This window comes from Lonchura striata, chromosome Z (assembly GCF_046129695.1).
Source record: "Lonchura striata isolate bLonStr1 chromosome Z, bLonStr1.mat, whole genome shotgun sequence".
NCBI classification, from domain to species: Eukaryota; Metazoa; Chordata; class Aves; order Passeriformes; family Estrildidae; genus Lonchura; species Lonchura striata.
The window spans coordinates 75,081,574-75,107,593 of record NC_134642.1 but is presented as its reverse complement, the minus strand read 5'-3'; the positions used below and the strand labels follow the sequence as shown (position 1 = coordinate 75,107,593).

At 39.8% G+C, this 26,020-nt stretch overlaps 1 protein-coding gene across 1 annotated transcript in view; it reads right to left on the bottom strand.

Annotated features, from left to right (window-relative positions):
- Positions 1-15,200: 15,200 nt before the first annotated feature.
- The window catches only part of LOC144248260 (3'-5' RNA helicase YTHDC2-like), a 31,509-nt gene continuing 20,689 nt past the window's right edge, over positions 15,201-26,020 (bottom strand). Inside the window, exons 13-27 of the mRNA XM_077790247.1 lie at positions 25,575-25,759; positions 25,328-25,424; positions 25,164-25,251; positions 24,984-25,064; positions 24,460-24,542; positions 23,433-23,538; positions 23,176-23,295; positions 22,550-22,822; positions 21,930-22,056; positions 21,281-21,486; positions 19,792-19,987; positions 18,576-18,685; positions 16,858-17,147; positions 16,285-16,462; positions 15,201-15,485 (exon numbers count right to left, since the gene is read on the bottom strand). Of these exons, the coding sequence (XP_077646373.1) occupies positions 15,441-15,485; positions 16,285-16,462; positions 16,858-17,147; positions 18,576-18,685; positions 19,792-19,987; positions 21,281-21,486; positions 21,930-22,056; positions 22,550-22,822; positions 23,176-23,295; positions 23,433-23,538; positions 24,460-24,542; positions 24,984-25,064; positions 25,164-25,251; positions 25,328-25,424; positions 25,575-25,759 (2,185 nt within the window). The 3' untranslated portion in view covers positions 15,201-15,440. The remainder of the gene's footprint in view (positions 15,486-16,284; positions 16,463-16,857; positions 17,148-18,575; positions 18,686-19,791; positions 19,988-21,280; positions 21,487-21,929; positions 22,057-22,549; positions 22,823-23,175; positions 23,296-23,432; positions 23,539-24,459; positions 24,543-24,983; positions 25,065-25,163; positions 25,252-25,327; positions 25,425-25,574; positions 25,760-26,020) is intronic.

Here is a 26,020-nt window from a genome sequence, read left to right as displayed (position 1 = left end):
TTTGCAAGTGTTTGTGCTATTCATTATCCAAGTCACAAATTATTACAAACAAAATTGAGTTTCAAAAAATAGCCCTTGCTAAGTGAAGGGCCTTTAAGTAATACAACGCTCTTCGCTAATAAGTCAAGAAAAACACATAAATCAGTAATTGTATAGTTAAATCAAACTACAAAAAATTAGAAATCAAATATCCAAATAGTTGAAAGTTCTCCTCAAGTAGTTAAAATAGCTGCTGTTGTTAAAGCTCTTCAGCTATTTTCAAAGCCTTTCAGTTTAATTACAGATTCTACCTCTGTTACTAATGTAGGTAAAAATATCGTTTTAAAAAATATTAGTAATAATAATTTATATTGCTAGCTCTCATGTCTTCATAAAAATTTACAACACAGAACTAACCTATATTTTATTTCTCATATTACAACTCATTCATCTTTACCAAGATGTTTAGCAAAAAGAAATACAAGAACAAAAAAACTGGCCATAGTTATCTCAAACACATTAGCAAACATTTTTCAGCATGCAAAATTGAGTCATACCTTTTTCCTCAATATACACAAGTACTTGTACAGACGTTTTGTATCTCTAAATCCCAAGCTAAAGCTATTATTAACAGTTACCCTGATTGTCACCTTGTGCAAACCCCTGTTTCTACAGGAACTGTTAATCCACAAAGTTTATAAAGAGTACAATTATAACAAACATCACTAAATACCCTTCTTTGGGGAGATTTAAAAATATTCATGTTTCAGTAGATTCACTATCAAGTACAGTTTTTACCTCTATCCACACAAGAGAACAAGTAATCGTACCTATCAACATTTTTTACAAACATTTACTTCATTAAGTGTACTCCAGGAAATGAAAACAAACAATAGCCCCACATATCTATCTCAAAAAGTAACAACATTCCTAATAAATTAAAATGTTCATCACACCTGTAGTATTCCCCACTCCCCCACAAATCAAACAACTGTTAAAAAGACATATCACATATTAAAACACATTTAGATCAACAGAAGAGGGGAGCAGAAGTAATACTACAGATAAAATTGAGTCAAGCTTTATATGTTTATAATTTTTTAAACAGTTCTTTTGCAGAACCAGATCCACCAATTCTTAAGCATTTTACAAATAACACACAAACAAAACTAAAAAAAAATTCTCTTGTTTTAATTAAAAGACCTGAAACCAGACAAATTAAAAGTCCTCGCCAATTAATAACTTAAAGCAAAGAGTATACTTGTATTTCTTCAAGTACTAGAAAAGCAAAGTGAATTCCAATAAAGAGCATCAAACCATACAACACACCAAAACACACTAACAAACCCAAAAGTAAAAAAGCAATCACACAAACGTAAGCTAAACAGAGACTACAAGTCACGCCCAGTGTTCCTATGTCACCTGTAGAATCTGCAAACTTCAATCTAATGATAATGATACATGTGTAGAGCTTGTTTCGTAGAGCTCTTTTAACAAAAACATGAAAAGAAAGATTTCTTATCATTAGATTCTAAAAAATTAATATTCTAAACTCTCCAAAAAATGCAGTTTAAAAGTTAAAATATTATCGAAAATTCTTTTAACAAAGAGTAACTCAACAAAAAAGATATGAAAGAAAAGCAGTTCACTTTGTATTTTCTAACTTTGCTTACTTTTTATCATGCAAATTTTCCTATACAACACCAAAACCAAATGTCTAAGTCACATTAACCAAAGCTACAAGATCAGATACCATATGTATGTCTCACTCAAATCCAAAAAAGCCTTTTTCAACCTGTTTAGTTAGTGTACCACTAAAAATTAGCCAATACCTATATAACATGATCTTTTAACAAAAAAGTGATTTAACAACAAGCTAAGTGAAATTACTAATAGAAACAATCGCACATGGGATTAAAGCCTCTAGACCAAACAACTCCTCAAAACAAGTTCAGAACCCCAAGAATTAAAGATCCGTAGTTCCTTAGCAATAAATTTCCGTGTCACATTTTCAAGAAACAATTAGAAAAAAAATAATTCTCCAAAATACAGTGCTATTCACTCTTACTATGAATACAAAAATTTAAGGCTTTAGTGCAATTACTCATACACTGTAGATAAAAATCTAAAGTTAACAAATATCCACGGAAATTACCAAAATGTTATTAGTTCATTTGTAGAAATAAAACATAGCAAAACATTCTATCATACCCTAAAGACAAACCATGTAACATTAGCACACTCACTGTAATAACACCTAGTACTAAAACAGTTTCAAAAAAGACAAGAAAAGACAAAAGATCTATTCATATATACCCAAAAAATTACAGCAGTAATTTCAGTCTTTCAAAAAAAACCACAAAATATTTCAACAAGCTTCTTCTTACCTACAATTGCTTCAGAAAAAACATTAAGACAAATAGACAAGATTAAATATTAACTAAACAAACAAATACCACATCCAGTGCGCTCAGTAACACGCAGACTGACATCAGCAGTGTCCAACAAATTCCAAAATCAAACAACAGTTAATTTTCTTTTCTAACACATAAACAGAGTTGAAAAGAATTCAAAAGAATGTGCTACATAAATTTGTCTAATCATTCTAAATCCATTCACAAAAATATACAAAAACTTAAAAACTCTACAATCTACAATTAAAAATAAAGAAACATAGTTAAACAATTTATTCAGGAAGTAGAGCTTAACTCCTTAATCAAAAGAACTTTACAAGTTCAGTAAAATCTTGTTATTAGAATATTAATATTAATACCACATACACTTCATTATTCACAACAAATTACAAACTCATCAAAAAAGTTTTTATTTTCCAAAAGAAAAAAATTTTAAAAAATTATAGACAATTCACAAAACCTCAGCAAAAACAATTAAAGTCACTCACAAATTTAACCTTTACATTGAGGCCTTAAAAAAGTCAAAATTTATCAGAACCTAATACAGATACTAAACCTAACTTTACCCAACATTAAGAATGGTTTAACTTAGAATTATAGAGCTTAAAACAAACAAAAACAAAAGTACCTTCATGTAAAAAGTTTATAACTTTTTTCCTACATGAATAAATATATGCAGTAGTAAAGCTATGGAACACAAAGTAATAAATAAGTGACAAGTCAAAAATAGTTTATTTAAAAAGAGAGGGGGAATTGTAGGAATATATAAAAGGTAAAAAACTTTAGAAAGTGCAAAAAGGCCCCAGAAAGTAGACATAAAGCTGAAAAAGGCTGGGAAATTTCAAAACCTTCTCATGGGAAGCTAGGAAAATAAGAACCAAGTGAATTCATTTATATTTATCATAAGGAGCAAGAAAGAACAAGAACTTAGTGATAGTTTGAGATGTCAAAAGTCCTAGATATATGCTTTGCAAAAATAGAAAAAGTTTCAGTCTTATATAATGAATTACTCTATATCGTTTGAGGTTCATAGAAGTCCTTCTGGTAATGTTAAACCCACATGGGTCCTTTTCTTATTGGTTAGGGTATAATGACTCTGCACCTTTTCTTTTATGTTATAGGTTCAAAGAATATGTAGAAAAAGGCTTTGCATCAACTGCCATCTTGCCTTTGATCTAGATTTGCATGGATGTTCATTTCTCTGTGTCTCTGGCTTTTTGCTTGGAGGATACAGACATAATAAATGCTAAGTCTGCAACCAGTCCGGGTCCCATCCTGTTTTGTGAGATGCAGACCGACCGGGCAGAAAGTGGACACACACTCCCAGCTCTGGCCGCAGCGCTGCCCAGCCCAGGGGGACGGTCACTGCCCTGCTCCTGCTGCCCCACTGCTGCTGACACAGGCCAGGATGCCCTTGGCCTTCTTGGCTATGTGGCCAAGCGCTGGCCACCTTCAGCTGCTCTTGACCAGCACCCCGGGCTCCTTTGGCCCACGCAGCTGCCCAGCCACAAAATTGCCCGTTTGACTGCAAATACCGCATTAAATTGTCCTTCTAATTCTACAACCACATCTTCTAAGGAAGTATCATGAAGTTTTATAAGGATAGGAATCTAAGTTGCTGTGACTTCATTAAAATGGGCTTATTCAACTCTCTGCAAAACTGAGTTTGTAGGTCTTCAAGGCTCTGAGTTGGAAATTAGGAAATATCCAGCTATGCCTTTGTATTTGTTGTGGAATGCCTGAAAATGGATTTTCTTTCAGCCTGCATGCCTGGCCCTCTACAGCCTACTGGTTCTGGCTAAGCACACAGCTTACTCTGCAATTGCCAAACAGCACAAACATGAAATGTTCCTTTCTTACTCACCTTAGGACCAGCACCGCTGAATACATGCTTCAGGTGACCTGTAGTAGGCAAGGGAAAATGAACCAGATGCTGTGAGAAAATTGTCTGGGCTGGTGAAACCCACAGAACAAGCACCACGAACAGAGAGTTTTCCCTTTCACAACATCCCTTCAGCAGACACATTTCATTCATACAACCAGCAAGAGATCCAGATAATATTCTTGGGCATGCCTACCCTTTGGCCTGTTTAGCCATTAAATGAACACAAACATGATGAAGAAAATGCAAATTGTTCTCTAACACTCAATGCTCCTGTTCTACCAAACACATAACACCTCTTTTAAAAATCCTCTCCTTCTGGTACCTAGGGTTTTTTTTAATCAGATGCATGCACAACTTCTCATTAACTTGCTGGAAACAGTTGCCCAGAAAAGCTTTTCCAAAATTCCACTCTGATGGGGCAGGCTCTATTGTGACACAACACAGCAGCAGCTCCAAGTTCCAGGAGCAGACACTCACTGCTTTGGAGTTTGCTCTTCCTTGCAAAGGGAATCACTATTTAACACTCAGTCAAGGCTCAAGTTAGACAGTCAAATCCTTTCATGACAAAATGTAGAAAGAAAGAAGCTTTCCCTGAATTCTGGGAAATACTGCACAGTTGTTAGAAGGCCTTCCAAGAAGGTCTCCAGTTTACATTTTCAAAGCTGTCTTGCATGTCCCAGCAAACTGAGGAAAAGACAGACTCTGCTGCCTCAGACTCTCCCGTGGAGGGAAAAGAACCCCTGCAGGTTCCCTTGCAAATGCTGCCCCTGTGGCTGCAGAAATCCCCTTGTACCTGGATGCCTTGACAGGAGCTTTACCAAACCAGTGGCACCCTAGTGTTCTTTCTGTTTTAAAATAACTCAGGCACTAACAAAGAGCAGGAAGACATACAGAAGCCAGGTTCGGGTACACCCAGGGAAAACCTCTACTTACATGCCAGGTTAGTGAGGTAATAGCCAGAATAAACAACGCCATAAGCTGTGAAAGCTGCAGCAGCAAGTTGCTCAATCATTGTAGCACTGCTGTGCAGATTTGTCCAACACTAGAAAAAACAAGGCTCTTGTCAGTGGGCAGCTCTCACTGACAAGCGCCTCAACCAGGAGGATGCTCCTGCACTGAGCAAGCCCTAGGGTTGCTCTGACACTGAGGCCTTCCGTGCACCAAGACAACCTTCTGCTGTCACCATGACCACATGGCAACCATGCCCTGACATCACAGTGCAAGCACTCTATATTGGCCTGTGAATTTATGCAGAGCAATAACCACCCTTCCGTACAGCAAACGCAAAATAACCGGGGAAGTTCTTCTCTGTCACAAAGCAGCACAAATTCACTTTGTGGCCAAACCCTGTTGTTCAAGGAATCCAAGAGTAACTCCAGGAGTGCACCAAACACCTATACCTTGTACCCCAACTGAGCACTCAGATGGGACCCAAGCAAAGGAAACCAGACCAAGAAAACGGCCCAAAGCATTGCACTTCTGAGAAACAACGCTTACTTTTAAAAAATTTAAATGTTTATTAAATCTTAACAAAGGACTGAATAAGGAAAATTTGCAGCACTGGGAGTCTCTGACCATTACAAGCAGCACATCTATAGAATGGATGCTCTGCCTTTTATACCCTTAACCCCTCCAAAGTTTTGTCAAAGTTTTGCCATCCACTGGTGGAGATTCCTTTCTTACATTCTTATTGGAGGTCAGGTGTTGCTACGCCACCCACACCTCCTGGTCACAAGCCAGCCCTCCCCAAAACCCCTGACTACCAAGGCTATTGCAAGGGGCAGGGGAAATAGGACTCTGGGAGGATGTATTACAATAACATCACTATACATTTTTACATCCCCATAATATCTACCTCTTAACAGTGAGAGCCAACTGTTACATGACTCATCTATAACACACAGAACCAGGAGAGAAGGCACTGTTGGCATAACAGCTGAAACAATTCCTGACAAATCTCCCACATGTTTGCACATTTATTGGATATGCCCAGGGCTCCTGAGCATGTACATCTCTGCCTTTATTCCCCTTTGAAAGCAGTCAAACTGGCAGCATCTGCCTGCCAGTAGGAGCTGCTCCGAGCTGGGAAGACGACTGGTGGTGCTGATTTCCAGAGGATTCTGTGTCCCAGGAGAAGATAAGGAAGGAGTGGATTGAAAGGTGCTGGCGCTGCTGCTGCTCTGTGCCAGACAGCCCTGGCTGAGCAGGGCACGGCGCTGCAGACTCTTGCTCCTGTCAGAGCTGGGCACACCTGGGAACAAGGCATGGCAACTTGTGGGGAAACCAAGGACTTCATGGGGACTGCACTGCTCAGCACACACCCAGGCCATCTGTGACCCAGAGTTCTGGTGCCTAAAAAGATAAAGCAGACGGAAATAGCTGGGAAAAGTTTCATTTTGACCTTTCTTACCTGTTCACAGAAGTGGCCAAAATGAAAGTTACAGAGCAGGGCCTGATCCCTTCTCCTGCAGGAGGGGCCCTGTACTGGCTCCTGCCCAGGGCTGGTGCCCATGTGCTAACATTCAGCCGAGTGGGAGCAGAGCTCCTGGGGCTCTACAGCGATACACCAAGCCCAGCCCAGTTACCTGGTACACATGCATGTTAGAGGAAAATGCCGCGGGAGACAAGACTCATGATATCATGATCATCAAGTCTCAGTTTATTGTAACAGATTACATAGTTTATATATGTTCGTTAATTAGCTCATACATATTGCAAAAGCCAAGTTCATGATTGGTTGCTATGTGACTTGTACTATTATCTTAAAAGTATCGTTATGATCGATACATGCCTGTCCGGCTGGCCTTGCAGTTAGAACAGCTTAGTACCCCTTTGTTCTTCTCTATCTACTTCTACATACTAAGCAATTTCAATATCCTGCTTTCTGCACATCATCTATTCTTCAGGGCCATGCGAACTTTGCAGCAGTCACGTAGCCCTCCCTATTTGGATTAACTTTACAGTATCATGTCCCTTGTCGTTCAACCATTCCTCTGTCAGGCTCTCTTCATCTCCCCCGTTTTCCTTTTGGACAAGAAGGTGTGCATTCAGCATTTTCTGCAAAGGCTGCTGCATCAAGCCTTGCAAGCAAGTAAACACACAGGGCAAAACAAACAGAAGTATCACAATTATGCTTAGAACTATTATGCCGTATTTGATAATGTCTCTTAACTATGGTCCGATCCCCAATCCTTTTAGCTATCTTTTTAAACCTAATATATCCTCTACCTTTAACTGTTGAGTTAGCTCGGTCAATTTTCGTATTTGCTTATGGATAGATGTAGAGTGATCAGATAAGTTCATACAGCACATTCCTTCAAATTCTTCACAACTATGACCTTGGGCTAGAAGAAGTAAATTAGTGGCAGCTGCTCTGTTTTGCAGAACTGCATGACAGATACTACCTATATTTGTGGCAAGCTCACTTAATATTTTAGATGAAATATTAATTTATTTTTCTGTCCAGTAGGCTAGGATTTTTAATTGTGTGAGAGCTTGCACTGAAGTAACTCGTGGGGTGAAAATGAGGTTAGTATTACAGAAGTGCACCCCACTTCATATTTCTCATGTTCTTGATTGTTCTGTTTAACATGAAAGGAACAAATTTAATTCTAAATACAAACTATATTTATGATAAACTTAATGTTATGCTTTTGATTATCTAATTGATTGTCCCTTTTTTTCTTTTGCCATTGAAAAGCAATGGCAAAATGAACAGAAAAATCACAGGCATTACTAAAACTTATTAAAACTTAGTAAAAAAGTCTATAACATAATTAAAGACACACTTATGAAAAAACTTAAAAGCCTATAATCTTCTGTGGGTGAAACACAAATCTTTGTACAATCCACTTTTGCTGTGCATCTTCTGATTTACTTGTGGAGAGATTAGTGTTCTCTTGAAATTGATAAGTTTAACATTCTTCAATGAAATCTATCCAGATTCTGCACCTGCTAAAACACAAACAAACTCAACACCCCCCACAGGGACTGGAGGGTCCTCTCTCAATTCTGTTTCCTAAAATTTGCATGAAGAAATGGAAATATCAACATCTTTATAATAAACATGAAAAAACATCAAGAACAAAACAATGCATATAGTAAAGAAACTAACAACAAATAAAAATCAATCAGATAATACACAATTAATATTACATATAAAATCACAGTTACTAAGTGCTACACTATCAAATTGTCATCCCAGAGTCTGCAGCAGCTGATAAACCTTAAAACATCAGAGATTTGGATAAAACATGTTCGGATCATGTCTCTCCAAAACTCCCTTTGAGGCTCAGCTGCCCTACATGGTCAAATTGTCAAGCCAAAAGGACTTGAATACTTTTTGATGCAGAAAACACTTGGGTCAATCACACCATCCACGTAGAGCCAGAGCTTGGCCAGAGCTCAAACTCTAATTGGAGGATATGTTTTAACACATTATAAAACAAAAGTCCTAGAAATAACAGTTATAAGTAAAAAACCTTATTATTAAAACTTTATCAAACTATCAAATAATTGAACCTGTTTAAAATCTCTTTCAAGACAAAAATTCTCTAAATACAACAAACCCTTTCTTCAGAAATCTGAAAATTTGAAGTCTGAAATCTTGAACTAAAATTTGGACAATGAATTTTTAAAGGAAGATGAATTGCAGCTGCATAAAAGATTGGATAAAGAAAACACATGAGTAGTTAAAAAATCAAAAACACAGGATCTTGAAAAAATATCTTGTAATCAATCACCTAAAGAGACAATAAAACATATGAAAACTGACTGTAAATACTATAACAACACCTTAATACCTTAATACTTTAATAATAATTCTTATCACAAAAATCAGACAACTCACATTTTATGATCAACCTATTAACAAGAAATGTTTAAAATAGTTTAAGCAAATCCTTTTAAAGCACTCATATAACATTAGTAACAATCACTACTTATCATTACTTACAAAAACTTAACAATCACTATTTATCGTATTATCTATAAAACTTAAAAATCACTATTACTTATATTATTATCTATAAAAACCCAAAGACAGAGATTACAAACTCAATACTAAAATTCCATCAGATGACATTTTCTTAACTTTGTTTTCAGAGACATTTTTGGTAATTAAATCATTACTAACATTTCTATCTTTATACAGTGATTTTTATCTATATCATATTTGAAATAACATTGATTCACATAATGTTCATCCTTCTTGGTATCTTGGAAAACACTCGGTACTGCTGTACTTTTTCATTACGTCTTCTGACTCTTGTAAGAAATTGGGAAGATGCTGTTGAAATTTTTGCTGTAGTGTTGCCATCCCGCCACCGGTGGCGCTGCTGCTCTCGGCGTTGTCGCTGCCATGGCAACCAGGACTGTGCCGCCATCTCCGCCGCCATTGCTGGGCGCTGCGGGGCGATGAGGGGCGGCGCCGCCTCGCTCCCGTCCTTGTTGTGTCACCTTGTGGATGGGAGAAGAGACACCCCCGCCACGGCCGCGCCCCGCCTGCTCCGGCTCCAGCGCGGCTGAGCCCCGGGAACGCCCCTCTCCCCCCTTGCGCTGCTGCTCGGCAGCAAGGAGCCTTCCGTCTCTCGGCTGATGTCCGCTCCGCCCCGGGCTCGCCTCCGGCTCGGTGCTGGCCGGCCCCGCTCTGTCTGGCCCCGCGCCCGCTCCGTTCTACCTGATTCCCGTTCACAAAAAGTGAATTTGGGATCCCAGTCCCGTTGCCATAAAGCAATTTGGATCTCAATTTCCAGCACCTCAATGCTACTAGTGTCTATGGGAGGTACAGGCATTTCAGAAGCAGAGATGGGAATGGGAAAATTTGTGAGAACCAGAGGGTTTGGCTCACTGGAGAGAAGCGAGGGTTTACATTCCTTATTTTTCTCCAGAGCTGTCCGTATCACTTCCACCGCCCTCTTTTCTGCCTGACACATTAACAATTCGTTATCAACCACTCTCCAAAGTTTACTCATTTTCTTGCCCGGTTTATCCTCATCTAACACTAATTCCCACAACTTATCCCTATATTTTCTCCATTCTGAAAGTTCATGAACACTATGGGGGTTAAAGAAAAAGCCGTAAGACTCAGCATGATGCAATAGCGAAGGGAGATCCTTATCTAAGTCAATCTCCCTAATCTGCCTTTTTCTAAGAGAAGCACTAAATAAATCATATGCTGCTTGCCTTTCCATGGTTACGTCGGTACCGTTGCTGGCTCCTTCAGGCTTCGGCAGCACGTATCGGCTGAGCCCGCTTCTACGGTCACTCAGGGCGCGGAGAAGAGCGTTTCGCCTCTTCTCTTTATTTTCGCCGTCCTTCCAGCTGCAGGACCCGCACTCCAACGCAGCACCCCTCTCGCCTTAGGCTCGGATCAGGTCCCTGCTTTCGGGCGCCAGTTGTTAGAGGAAAATGCCGCGGGAGACAAGACTCATGATATCATGATCATCAAGTCTCAGTTTATTGTAACAGATTACATAGTTTATATATGTTCGTTAATTAGCTCATACATATTGCAAAAGCCAAGTTCATGATTGGTTGCTATGTGACTTGTACTATTATCTTAAAAGTATCGTTATGATCGATACATGCCTGTCCGGCTGGCCTTGCAGTTAGAACAGCTTAGTACCCCCTTTGTTCTTCTCTATCTACTTCTACATACTAAGCAATTTCAATATCCTGCTTTCTGCACATCATCTATTCTTCAGGGCCATGCGAACTTTGCAGCAGTCACGTAGCCCTCCCTATTTGGATTAACTTTACAGTATCATGTCCCTTGTCGTTCAACCATTCCTCTGTCAGGCTCTCTTCACATGCAAAGCTTCAGAAAAAGATTAGAATGGAAAAATGTAACTGTCATGATCATTGTATTTTACTATGTTCACATGCTGTATAGGACTGCAATTTTATGTATTTGTGGTATTTTCACACATTTTAATCTCCGAAATACTGTCAGATACACTTTGATTCCTAATGGAAAGTCTTAAACTATTAATTTAGCTTATAAAATGAAGTTACTGACATTAAATAATATGTACTTTGTAGCGTAGAAGAACACAGTAATAGTATGAGTAATTATGATTGCTTAAGCACAATTGGCTTGGGTCTGTACAGGAATGTGAAATTTTGCAAGAAAATAATATTTTCACTAGGTTTTGTAAAATATTTGAGAAACACTTCTTGTTTGAAAGAATACGTTTCAAACAACCTTTTACTTAGGAGTTTGAGGAAGGTTCTTACTTTTGAGAGCAGTACAATTTTACATTTTAAGAATAATGTAAGCAGCTGATGAACTTTAGAATTATTGCAGACCATATTTAGTCTTTCAGAAAGTATTAGTGATATATATCTGATTCAATGCATATTTTAGCCAGGTTTTGTCAGTGTAGGAAAGCCTGGTTGTAAAGCTCCCATTGTTGCCATTACAGCATTTATGTGCTGTAAATCATGTAAAAGTCTCCATTTTCCTGATTTCTTTTTTATTACAAGGGGTATTCAAGGGGCCGAATGATTCTTCAATATGACCCACTTGCAATTGTTCTGTGACTAATTCTTGCAGGGCAGTAAGCGTTTCAGTAGTAAGGGGCCACTGATCAACCCAGACAGGTTTATCTGTTAACCATGTCAAGGCTACAACTGGACATTCACCACCCTGCATCACAGTGGCTCCTATTAAAAATCCATAGCAATTCTGTAATAATAGTAATTAAAAATCCCAGTAATTCTGAGGGTCTGATGTTAGCTTGTTGGCCATCGGGATGTTTCACATGAATTACAATGGCTGACAAGCCACCTGTTGTAGAACCACCCAACCCCATCAGTCCAAAACTTGCACGAGTGAGAGGTCACGATTGAGGCCAACGCAGTCACGAGAGTATTGTAGCATCTGCTCCAGTGTCAATCAAACCTGTTACCGATACGGTCCCTGGATGATATCCACTGGCTGTGAGGATGCATGTCTTTTCTGGATGGTTCTCCGTTACTTTCTCAGTCCGGAACACTTGAGGTACTTACCGTATTGGGAACAAAACTCACAGAGGCTACAAGCTGAGTGATGCAAGTTCCTTTCTGAATAGTAATAGGGCACTCATCAATTCATATCATAGCATGACTCTGTCCTAAATAATCAACATCAATAAGTCCTAAATGCACATGAATACCTTTAAGTGTAGTACTTGATATCCCTATCAGAAATGCACTCAATCCACGTCCTATTGGGCCATAGGTGTCATGGGGCACTTTGCAGATTTCTTTTGTCAAAATAGTTACTGTGTCGGTGGTGGGTACATCAATCCCTGTGGACCCACTTGTTGCTCCTGAATACTGTTTGCAAATGGGTAGCTTTACAGTGCTGGGAAGGCCCATAATTGCTGTTAATGGTCGTCAGGTTATTTGTGTCCCCACACACCCCTTCGTGTTCTTCTTCCCATTTCCCTGCAACAGCTGACCATTTGCATGATACTTACTCGTGCACAGTGCCCAAATTTAGCACAATGATTGCACATAACATTGCTGCTTGCATTTGACTTAGATGTTATTTTCTGGGTATTACACTGTGCCCTTACATGCCCTTGCTGTCCACAATTACAGCATTTCGGTGGTGGTCTTAGAACTGCAGCAAGATCTGTCATTTTATGCTCTACTGAACCATCTTTTGAGCAAGCAGTAACCATTTCAGGCAATGTGGGCTCCCCAGGTAAGGTGTCAATAATCGTTCTGCAGTCTGGGTCTGCACTTTCTTTCACCAATTCTATACACAATCTATGTCACAAAGGTTCATTATCTACCTGTTTTTCAATAGCTGCAGCAAGCTTTTCCACAAACTGCAAAAATGGTTCTCTCATCCCTTGTTGTATAGTAACATATCTCTGTTTTGGAGCTGCCATTTCCATTGTTTTAATTAAAGCACTCATGCCTATTTGCTGAGCTTGTGTCAAAATTGAAGGATCCCACCTTGCCTGCAAATCTGGGTTAGCAAAAGGCCCAGTGCCCAATAAGGCATCAACACCCACAGCATGACGAGTCGTGTTGAGGCAGCTGCATATTTGTTAAAGCTGTGAGCTCAGCCACTCACCTCCGAGTTTCTTGAAACACACCATACTGTACTGGTTGGAATAAAACTGTAGCAAGATGCATGATGTCATAAGGTACAAGCATACTGCATTAATTACATGTATTAATTGCATTACCTCTGAGGAATTAATACCAAACTGAGCCACTTTCAATTGGAGATCTTGCACAACCTTCCAGGCAAAGACATGATGACTGTCATCCTGCCCTATTCCAGGAACTGCATTAAAAACTGGAAAAGCCATAGGATTATCACAGGCAACATTTGCCTTAACACTCTCCTCCTGAGGTACTTTTGGGGCACCAAATCTTTCTATTAGGTCCCAATTTTTTTATTCAGCTGCTTTCTTCCTAAGAAATTCCCAAAACTTCTGAGGCTGTCATGGAAGCACAGTTACTTGACACAGAGGCAAAGTCCATGGGGCAGTAGGGCTAGATCTCTTAGAAGCTGAACTGCCAACAGTTCCCTGCCCCACCTCAGGTGTTACTGCGGGTGACTCTTCACTCGATTTCCTGTCACTGTCCAGCAGTGGAGGATACGACCTTGCAACTGTTCATGCAGCTCAGAGGGGGGTGGGGGGCAAATGGCTGGGCTAGAGTGGAGGGGTGTAGGTCTTAGATTCAAAGAAAAACCATAAATTTCTAACCAGGTAGAAGCTTGAGAAAGTGTTGAGAAAGAATGTAAGTTCTTTATCTCTCTTGTTCACATTGTTTATAATTAGGTTTTACTACTGTACGTCATCCACTGCACACCAATAGGGTGACATGTTTTCACTTCAGGACCAATAGAGTTGGTCTGCACAAAGCTCTGTATAAAAGAGTGATGTATTTTGAAATAAATCAGTTATAGTCTCAGCCTTCTGAACAAAGTCTGTTCATTCCCATCCTGCCTCAACAGCGTCAGAGGGGAGCAGGGGGCAGACAGCTGGGTTTGTCTCTCTGCCAAAGACATTTCCGCTAACTGGCGCAGTGGTGCAGTGTATAGAGGCACCGCTGAAAGCTGCTGTGCAGCTGAGATAAAGAGGCTTAGGAGTCTGAGAAGGAGATACTCTGTCAGTCTGCCCAGAAGCCTTAGCAGCTTTCCCAAAAGCTTCAGCATCCAGCCCAGAAGCTCTGGCAACTTTCCTGGAAGCTTTGGTAGCCTGCCTGGTAACTTCCATGGGCACCTGCACTTTCTTCAAGGATGTATGCAACAAGTTCCCCATCAGAGGCCCCATCTGACTCATCCCTCCCATCAGACTCCTTTATCAACCCCAAATCTTCATCCACCTTGTACTCTGCTTGTTCCCGCTGTTTTCCATTCCTTTAATGCCTCAAAAGGCGATCTCCAAGTAACAACTAGATTGACAATAGTTTTATCTCCCGCTCAGGTGACTTCCCACAGCTTGTTCCTGACTTTTTTTCCAACCTTTAACACTAAATGCTGTGTCAGGATCAGTAGCAAAATCCTATGATCTAGCCCACAGCAATATACTACAAAGGGCATAGTCTGAAGTAGTAATTCCCTTATTTCTTAACAAAGCTTTCTATGTAGCCAAAACAGTCTCTTCCTCTTTAGATTTATCTCCCATTATCACTAGTTGTTGCCTCACCTGCTTCCAGGTGTGTTGATAGGAGAAAATCAGGTCAGGACTTGCCTGTGGCTTCCACCCGCCACTCTCAGCTGCACCAGCGCCGCCTCCCCCGCCACTCCCCAGCGGGTCAGGGCTGCCAGTCGCTGGGACCCCGCGTGGCTCCAGACCGACCACGCTGCTCAGGCTGCTGCTCCACGCGGTGGGCACCAGCTGTCACTGGTATATACACTGCATCGTGAGGCGGTCGCCACACAAAGCACAGACCACAGGCGGTCTCAGATGGCAACTCTTTATTATCGAACATGACCTTTTATAAACTTTCTAATTGTTTATACTTCTTCTACCCCAACTGTTGGCCACAAAAAATCAACATAACACCACTGGTGAACAGTAACAGTGACTTTAGTTAACTTTCTGAAAATGCTTTATCCAGCTGCAGTTCTCTCCTTATCTTTCTCCAGTTCTTCTCTCAGCCTCCTTGGTAGCAGCCTTGGAGAGAGCTCTTGATCAGCTTCTTGCCTCTCAGCTTCTTTTTGCTCCTTTAGCTAACAGGCCTGCTGTTAGCCCCTTCCACAGTAATTCATCCATGAGGGGCAGGAAACAAGAATAGGGGGCAGGAAGCAGAATAGGATTAAAAAGCCTAGTGATTAATTAGAATTGGTTAAAATCTGACAGACCTTGAGATGACACCAAAATTCATCATCCTAGAGTGTAGCCTACAGCACACTACTCGCATTTCTATATTCGGGAAACATGTTTTCTTCCTTTTACGCTGTCTTAATTTAAAAGCTGAAAGATTCAAGAGGAATTACTACATCCTCCAATGAGTCCATGAAGTTTCCTCTGAATGATCTCCTTCGTGTTACTGCAGTCTACTATTCAAGTATATAGGGACAACTGTCACAGTAATCTCATTAAAAATGTGTGCTTTGTTAAAATAACCATCACAAAAATCAGTCCTAGTAAGGCAGGTAAGACAGAATCAGTATTGATACTGAAAATCTATTATGAATGCAGAAAAAGGCAGAATCCAAAAACTTCAGAAGTATGTATATAATATACTCATTTAGTTGAAAAAAACTTACACGTTTATTAGAACAAGTTTGGGATTTTTTTTAAATCTCATTTTTTCTACTTTGGATAGCTTTACCTCAGCAGTCCATAAATTATTTTTGCTGTATTAAACTAGTGAAACAAGGATATTTAGTCTAGATTTTTAAATTCCAGAAGGAAGTATTATGCAGTGTTACAAATGAAAAGCTACGTTAGATTCCTAATTTATCAGTAAAATACCTAACTGCAGAATGATATCAGCAAGAAATTCTATTATTTTGGAAGAGCAGGGTAGTATGTTAGAGAACTCTACCTTTCCAGACACTGGAGAAGAAGGAGTAGCACAGGGGCTGGAATAGCTACTGCTTTCTGCAGGTTTTACTGAGGACTGAGCTGATCTGTCATCTGAGGATTGTCCGGAGAGCAAAATGTCTTTTTCTTTGTACTTCTTTGGCTGGTGGAGTGCAGGAGAAGAAGATTTCACTGAAACCCTACAAAGGACATACCTTGAGTTTCACAAGCAGTCACTGAACAATTTACATCGACCTGTCCACCTACAGCATGACCCCATGTATTACAGCAACTACAACATCTATTAAACCTAACTAAAAACTCATACTGACCATTCATTGCTTTTTAATGCTACTGTTAAACTTCTTCTGCTACTTCTCAAACATCACAATTCATGGACAATATTCCTGACTGCTCTCTCAAACAGCAGCCCCAGGTATGAAATACTTCTCTTTGGGATTACAATGCAGCATACAACAGTATAACACCTTCCAAATGTACTTCCACTGTTTTCACCTATTACTAGCAGAAACTTAAGTGATACTTGTATACATAAACTGCAACCTACAGTAAGCAGAAGACCTCAGCATCTTACTTTTCAGCATGAGAGGAGTCAGACAATTCTGTTTCTGTTGAGCTTTTTCTGCTGCTGGTTGACTTCCATGTAGATGCCAAAGGAAGTTCTTCACAAGTCACAGGCCTTGGTCTCTGGCCAATTCCTGAAGGCTGCTGCAGACCTGCAGACTGTTCTTCAGCACTCAGAACAGCTGTAATTGCTCTTACAGTTGTTTCATCAACCTGAGACCACAGCTTAGAAGGAGCTCGCATACGACGCAGAAACAAGCTGTGCCACTTCTGCCTGAGCTGCAGCAGCATACCAGCAGCCTGCAATGAATTCCAATTCTGTTAAATACTGATGAAAATTAGATCACACAGGTAAGAGAACCCTGTCTTTTCCCTATCAAGCAACACCTGGCATTCCAATATAAACAGAGCCCAGAATTGAAGGCAAGACTAAGGTCTTGGGGAAGGGGAATAATCCATATTTAAACTATGATGTTAATTTGCTTTCTTTTCCTTGGGTACAAGGTCATTTTGGAAACATTTCATTTAGCTCTGTACTAAACTTAGCTTTGTATTGTAATTCCACAGACTTTTTTTTTCCTTCTTATCTTTCAAGAAAACTCAATCCTTTCATGCTTTATGCCCTTCCTCTCAAATCAGTCTCTACTCATGCACTCTTCAGTATAGTTGATGGAAAAGAGCTCTAAGTGATATTTTTCTTACATCGACACCTGGTCAAGTGTGATGACTAAATTCAGAAGACTATTGTCTAATTCTGCTACCAGAAACGCTTCCATTACGATAAATTTTTAAAAATCACTCTTCTGGACATGACTAGGAGAGAGAGTATTATTATTAGAGTTGGTAAAGTTGTGTGTTTCATGACCCATAAACTGCAGCCACAGCTCCTCAATGACATAAAGACTTCTATTTCAAAGAGGATTTGAAATGTATCCTTCCAAAATCTGACAGCAACTTTCTCTCAGCAACTTCAGCTTCAAGTGCTCCTTTTTTGATCTGATTTTGGTTATCCTCTCAGAGAAAGAAGAACACAATATGCCAATGTGACTGTTCTCTCAGCTCCTGTCCAGATTTTAGCTTATCCCAGCTTGTGCTACGGCCTGATGGAGCACCATGCAGGCAGGACAGGAGGCCAGAAGGAGCAGAAGGGCCCTTATGCTGTCACTGTCACCTGCAGCTTGCTGTCCCTTGCAGTCATCATTTTTTGTCTGCCAGTCTCTTCAGAATCTGCTGACTTGTGGAAAGGGACAAAACTGCCAAGCTCAGATATAAAACATCATATTACCCAGAAAGTTTTTGAAACAGACCCAACAGCATCTGGATTGCTGAGGCTTTCCTGCTCCCTTTTGTGAGAGACAGGACACCCACACCAATATGGAGGAAGAGGGATGAGCACTCTCACTGTTGACTTAGGTGACTATTCTCTTTCTTTCTGCTGACAGGTAAAAGAAGAGAAAGGTATGGGTGACAGGTGATCAAACACTGCAACTTGGATTTTGAATACACAAATTCATGCAACAGACAACTCTGTGCCAAAGGGGATTGAAGCCGTTTAATTCTTAATGAGCTTGTGAAGTAAAGGTTAAATCACAGAGTACCTAGTTCGAGAGACCTAAATGGACCATGACATTCTTGGAGAAAATTCTTGGCTACTCAAATGTTACAAAAACCTTTTCACATCTTTTTACAATTCCTCTACATGAAGCAAACCCAGGAGTAATTTCTTACTTCAGGGTCCAGTTTAAGATGGAGCCATTCATCCAGCTTCAGCAGTGCCAGATCAGCAGACGTCCTGTCCTCCATCTCACTGTCGCTGCTATCATTAGATACCCCTCCCCCTGAATTAAAGACAAAAGGTTCATCAGAATTTCCATATTTTTTCTACTATTATTTCTATACAAAAACCCGCATACTACTATATTACCAGCAATATTTTTCCTTCTAAAATTGACTTTAAATGTAAACATTTGTAAAACTACCTCTTCTTTTCTGCAAATACACTGCAAAGTCTTTGCTCCAGATAGCAGCAATCAAGTAGCCAGACCTGCTGAAGGTCCTACTATGTAAAAACGTGGATTGATATGATGTGACCCAACTCATGTACCTTCACCAGTTTTCACAGGCCACTATACAACTTTTGCCTAAAGCTGTTGGCAAAATCACACATGCCTCTATTTCCTAGTAAAACAGCAGATTTAAAGACCCAGTAAGAAAAAAAAATATGTATGGCTATTAATTAGGATTCTTTATTTTTCTTAAGTGCAATTCAGTCAGCATGAGTACTACTCTAAGGTTCACAGTTTAAAAGCAAGACAGGAAAGCTTTAGAAATAAGTTGGACTTTTAGTTTGATTCAAACTATGACAACTAGAAGCAGTTATTTTTGCTTCCATTCCAAGAGGACTCAATTTAAATGAGAAAAAAAGAAGGAAATGTAAATATATTCTCTATTACTTACAGTTAATAGTACAGTTAACTGAAATTAAAAATTATCAGTAGAACATATCTTGAAAATGTATGTGTTAGCTAGAAGCAACATGACTTGTTTGCCATACTGATTGTTTCTAAATTATTCTGTTTGAATAATCTGGTTCAATGATTCAAATAAAGTAGTCTGCAGAAAGAGAACATGCATACTACACTTCTCAGTACCAATACTACAGTTCTCATTAGATATTGTGGCTGCATTCTTTCCTTACAAACTATACTGCAGTTTCTGAGACCCTACGACTGTGTAATTTATGGACTTGAATAGGTAAGGAATCCCAAAATGGAGAGATTTGTTACAGAACCAACAAACTCTTCCTGAATAGCTACAGGAATTATAACAGCGCTGTTTCCAGAATCAGCCAATATATGTATTAAATATTACTTAAAAATAAGCTCTGCATGTCACACGCTGATGTATACCAATGGAAACATCCCAAATCCAGACTCCAGTGTACCTTGAAAGGATGAAGATGCCTGCAAGGCATTACTTTGCAGTCTGGCTGGTCCACAGAAGAGGGCCACGGTGACAGGTGTCACAACAGAGCAGCACCTGATGTTTGCTGTCTTGTGAGCTCTCGTCATTTCATCATATATAAGCCAGTCTGTGGGGAGGGCCTGGATGGCTGCAGCTTGTCCATTTGCTGGGGCAATCTGTGGAAGAGCAGGTAAAACCAGGCTATTGTACCCTCTACCTGTAATTAATGTAAATTTGAACGTATTTCTCATTTTATCCGGAGACACTGTGGGTGCCTCAACCTGGCAGTGCCCAAGGCCAGGCTGGGTGGAGCTCTGAGCAACCTGGACTAGTGGAAGGTGTCCCTGCCCATGGCAGGGGCTGGAATGAGATAAGCTTTAAGGTCCCTTCCAACACAAACCATTCTATGATTCTGTATTTTGAGAATTAAATACATGTACAATTATATACATATAAAAATATACATGCATGTTGCTATCATGCTGGCATGGTAGTGTGGAGGAAGGTTTTAGAAAGGCCTTGGGAATGGTAAACAGAGGAAAAAGATACATTTATGTATGCCCCATTGTTTTAGGAAGGCCCTGGAAATGAGAAACTGAGGGAAAAGATACATTTATGTATGCTCCATTGTTTAAGGAAAGTCCTGCTTCAGCATTCCTCTCTAAACCCCCTTTCTCCCCACCCCTGAGCAGTTCCCATTGGACCTGGCCCCTGGGGCGGTTCTGATGTGCCTAAGATGAAAACTGTCTCTATTGTTTAGACCTTAACTCTTAATTCTGCTGTATAAAACTGTATCTGGGCAATAGCCCGGGGCTTTTGGTCCCTGCAACCGTTCAGGCAATACAACCTCTCTGGACAAGCATACCATTGGTCTCTCTTGGTCTCTTTATCTCGAATCCTAGCGGCGACTGAGGCAACGCTGCCGCTCGGACCGTGCTAACCCAGCCCTGCCTGGTGAGCCCAGGGCAGCGGGACCGCGGAAAACCCCGGCCCCGAGAGGGGACAGCTAGCCGGAGGGTCCCGGGGGGCCGGGGAGGGACGGGGGACAGCAGCGAGAACCCCCCGAAAGCCGCACATGCACATAAAAAAGTGTGAGAATTCAACCAGATTCATCAATTATCCTACCATGGTAAAACAAAATATGTTGTTTTAAAAAGAAATGTTAAAAATGAGTTTCAGAGAAAAACTTGCTTTTAAGAATAGGGATCATTATATCTTTAAAACAATTTTATAGCAGGGCAGTTTTTTTGCCTTTTTGCCTTTTCCATCTAGAGAAAGGACTAACTGAAACGACAGAAAAATGAATCAACTCCAATTCTATCAGCTGGGTAGAACAGTATTTTCTAAAGCTGTAGTGTTAAATGCCTATACTGCTTTTGAAGTACTGACAAACAGGAAAAGACATTTCTAAAACACGTGAGAGATTTTAGTGCCCTTTTTTTTGAACTATGAATTCAAAGTGTCTTTACCTTTTTATATTGAGACTGACCAAGAACAGAGGTAGGATGAAATCGCACTTTCTTCTCCTTTGGTTCCGTCAACACCAGGCTGTCTCTGTCTACATGCACAAGATTGGGATACATCCCAGCCACTAAGGCACCTTTAATTACAGCCCAGTTCTCAGAGTTAGTATTAACATCTCTAATATCAGCTCCTCCTCTGGCTCTCACAAAACCTGACAAATGAAAGAGACAAAACAGTGCCATGTTACCTTGTGTTTGGCTCTCAAAAGGAGTCAGAAACAAAAGGTGAAATAAATGACTTCTTTGTTGCATTTTTCACCACTGCCAACCTTAACAGCACCAAGAAGAAACCATTACACTGAAATCCTTCCTGATAAGGGGTTTCATACTGACACAGAATACCACTATTTTCTACAATATAAAGACATTTCCTATGGGAATAATTCATTAAAACATGAAACGCAGTGGCATGTGGAGATGAAGGTGCTTTCAGTTTGATCAGCCACAATTCCTCATCTGCACCATACCCTGCATGAATGTGTGCATGACAGTGTATTTCAAATTAAGGAAAATTACACCAGTGAACATGATTTTTGTTACAATTTCTATATGCTTGACTTTAAAACAACGTTAAAATTGTTTCCAACTTCTCTACCTGAGGCTCTAAGCTGGCCAAGCACCTGTGTTCTCATTCCTGCAATGATTTCCATTGTGGCTCGGGACAGAAAGTTCTTTTCACAGAAGGCTCTCTCCCAGCCATCACTGCGTGCCTTCTGCCATGCCTGAAAATGTTTTTACATTTGCCTATTAATTTGAAGGACTTAAACTAAAAACTGCAGGTGTTTTTTTAAAGATTACATTTATGTCAATAAAATGAATGCAAAACCCACTCTAAAAGTTAATGTATCAAACCAGATTATTTTTTCTGTTCAACAATTAGATTCTCTTTATGTGCTCACTCTAGTGATGATTATGTCAAATTAAAACAATAAATAAAGATCATTACATTAAGATCATGATTCAAAGTTCAGTGTAGTAGGATGCAAAGAGGCACATTGTTGAAACATTCAAAATTTTCTAGGGTTTGAAACAAAACATACTACAAAAAGGGTTCCCTCACAAATTTATGAGTCCAATACACAGGAAAGGCACTAGGCAAAAAGAAAGTCTTCTCTGAGGACTTAATCACAGTCCGCCACTCTACATCCAACTGGTACATCTGCATTTTGCTTGGGTGATGTGCTGTGATTAGTACTCTCTGAAATGAAAGACTACCTGGAAAGCCCTGAGCAGGGCCATGTGGTCACTGAATGTCCCGGCAGCAAAACGCTTCCTGCACAGCACGGCTGCACGCTTTTGGGAGGCCAGCGTGGGCAGCACAAAAGGGTCTTGGCAGGCAAGAGCACAGGCAATGGTCAGAACAGGATCCAGGCACTTCAGAACTACAGCATACAACACCATTTTACCGAGGTGTGGCTCTACAGGTAATTCAGTCAGCTGATAACCAAGCTCAGTGAGATCTTCCCAAGGGTCCAGGGCATCTATGGTCTGTTCATAAACAAACAAACAAACAAATAAAGGAGAGGAGGATGGGTACAGTGGACAAAATCAATTTACAGTGAAAGCAAAAAGGATGTGAATAATGGACTTTAACTAGACTTGTTTCCAAACACTGAAGAAGCAAGTCAGACTATTAACAGAGACAAGACTTTGAAGCACTCTCTTCCCTTGACATGGAAAAACACATCCCCACACACAAAATGAAAACAGACAACAAGCAAAACTTCAAAACATCCTTAAGTAATTAAAAACAGCTTCAGTACAAACTGAAGTCAGTAAACTGCTACACCACAAATTTGGGATCAAACACAATTACCATCTAAACTTATTCCTTTTCTGACCTTAAGCATATGCACAGCATTTCTCACAGTTACAGCAGGCGGAGGATCAGGAGCTTTCATAAGAAAGTCTACAATTGGACAATTAATTGGAGCCAGAATTTTTGTGTACAAACAGATCTCCTGCAAGGTAAAAGGCAGTACAAAAAAAGATTACCAAGATTTGGAAGCAGCCGCCAAACACATGATTTGTTGCAATTAGTAGTATGGTTTGAGGACATTGTATTTTTTAAAGTTATAGTTTCTAACTGAACATGCACCTGAAGCGGCAGTCTTAGAAGTTCTGGAGATTGAAATTCCAACATATTCTGAAATCGGAGCCTGCTGAAGAGATGAAAGCAGACCCCAGGCTGACAGCGCCCAGCCCTTGAAAATAAAATATGGGAAGTTGTGAAAATGAGGATTTCTTTCTAAAAACAAAACCAAAAGCCAACAAACAGACACAGAAACTCAGAATGGAAAAGAAGAGGCACTACCATGAAGAAAGTGTTGTTAGGTCACATGCAACATGAGAATTTCCTAATCATTAATTATTTTTGAGAGTGTGGCAATTTTTTACTGTAATTTTAACCCAACACTGAGAAATCTGGAGAAAGAAAAACAAGGCTTTTCTAATGTAAAGTGCTGTGGGTTTTTTGCTAACCTAAGACCAGTCCAAATCTCAATCATCCTTTGTTGTAAGGAACCAGTTGCAAACTTTCTTGCTTCCCCTCACATCCCCTAAACAGAAGTTATCCTTGGAGTAAAAGGTAGAATAAAGATGAAGTAACTTGTGAGTGAATGAGGGAGGAATGAGCAAATTCTCTCAGTCATATACATCTATGTGCATACATGCAGCTTAATGCCAATATGATTGATTAAACAGGCATTTGTTGCTACATAAACTTCTGAGCCCTCCCCCACAGTGCTGGGAAGAATATAATCATGGCCTGTTAAGTCATGGATAGCTTGGAGAAAGTGAAATAGGCAGTCCTCTGCCCATACACATGATGTGAAAACATTGTGACTGCGGGTGCTACGTGGGAGAAAGAGGAAGGAGAACAAATTAATGGGGGGAAAACAACCCAGACCTTTGGGAAATGCCTGAGCATCACTTTTCTACAACTTGGGAGATTATTCCAAGGAAATACATGCTGACGCCTACTCGTCTGCAGAGAACCAGTGTTGGCCTCTATGCAACACAACACCGGAATAGGCCAGAAACAATTACTATGTTGTGTGGTTTATTCTAAACAGAAAGGACTGTGCATATCTGCAAAATGGGAACCACTATGAGGCATTTATTACCTGCCTTTTCTCTGGATAGCACTGGCTTTTGAAATCCACCCCATTTTTAGCACTGTAGCACAACTCAGTGCATCAAAAGACTTCTAGAAAAACAAAGAAAGGAATACAAACTGAAAACTCAATAGGGTACATGAAATACAAGTTACTAGTTAGTTAGATTACCAACAGGAGTTTTCTAAAAAGTATGAAATAGTAATATATACAGCAGCTTCTGAGACAAAGGTACCTTCTCAATTTCAAGTGAATTAATGAGGGTATCTCCTTTCTAGTATCTTAATGCTCCACAAGTTTTGAAATTCAAGATTTTCAAGGTTTTTGAGACGGATAGCTTACAGTATTTGTCTTAAAACAAATTCATGTTGAAGCCTTTCAGAAAGGACTGTTGCCTGGCAGGCACTAGCTCTCAGCTAGTAAAAGCTTTTTCTCACTTTACTGTAAAGTAATAATAAAAAAAAAAAAAGTTCTCCAAAATTTATAAACTGTGTGTTTTAGAATCACACTAGGAAAATTTAAGGCAGTCCTACCTCTTTCACCTTTCCTGAGTCAATGACAAACACCACATCATTGACTGTTATGCTGGTTTCTGCAATATTAGTAGAAAGAATCTGCAAAGAAAAAACCCAAAACCACCAAAACTATAATAACTGCAAAAGCAATGGCAAAATAGGTCATTGTGGCATTGGAAAAAGTCCTCTAATACTTGCAATTTTGCGGATGCCAAAAGGTGGACTTTCAAGCACTTTCTTCTGGTCCAAAGTCTGCATACTTGAATGAAGCACGAAAACTTGGTATCTAATGCAAGACAAAAGGAACATTTTAAGGATCCTTAAAAGAAGCAATGAAAAACCACAGTAACTAAAGGTTTTACCTGTGAGCATTATCAGAAAATCTCTTGTCATCCAAAACAATGCGGTCCCTCAGGCTCACTACCTCATCATACCCAGGAAGAAATATTAAAATTGCTCCTAAAAAAGGAAGTGGGTTTGCAAAGTTAAACAGAAAATTCAAATACATGTCGAATAGCACTCAGAAGGTTTTAACATCTGTGGATTGCTGAAAAAAGAGCATGATTATCAGAAGTCAAATCCACAACCACTGGTTAGGTATTTACCTACCTGCATCAGAACTATGACAGATGCTGTGAAGTAAGTGCATTATCAGATCCAGATCCACTTTTTCATCATCAAAACTGTGATGGTAAGCTGTCAGTAGCTCTCTGTCCTCTGCACTAAGGTCACTAGCACTTTTTTGGACCAGGGAACTGGAACTTTCATCCATGTTTCCAAATCCAAATGAAGCGCTGTAACAGGAAAATACACCAGAATCAAGGCTGCCCCTTCGGGTTTGCATTGAGCCATCAAATCAAACTTAGATTGAGACCAACTCAATTCAAGACTGTTGGTCTTGAATTCTGATGTTTAAGTGTTGCAGAAGGGAATCACCATACTATTACTGTTTACTGATTCCAATGTTAACCCAATGAAGGATGCCACTTTATTTATTAGTGTTAACTTTAGTTTTCTTCAACTTCATTGAAACACAACCATAAGCAAAGGAAAGT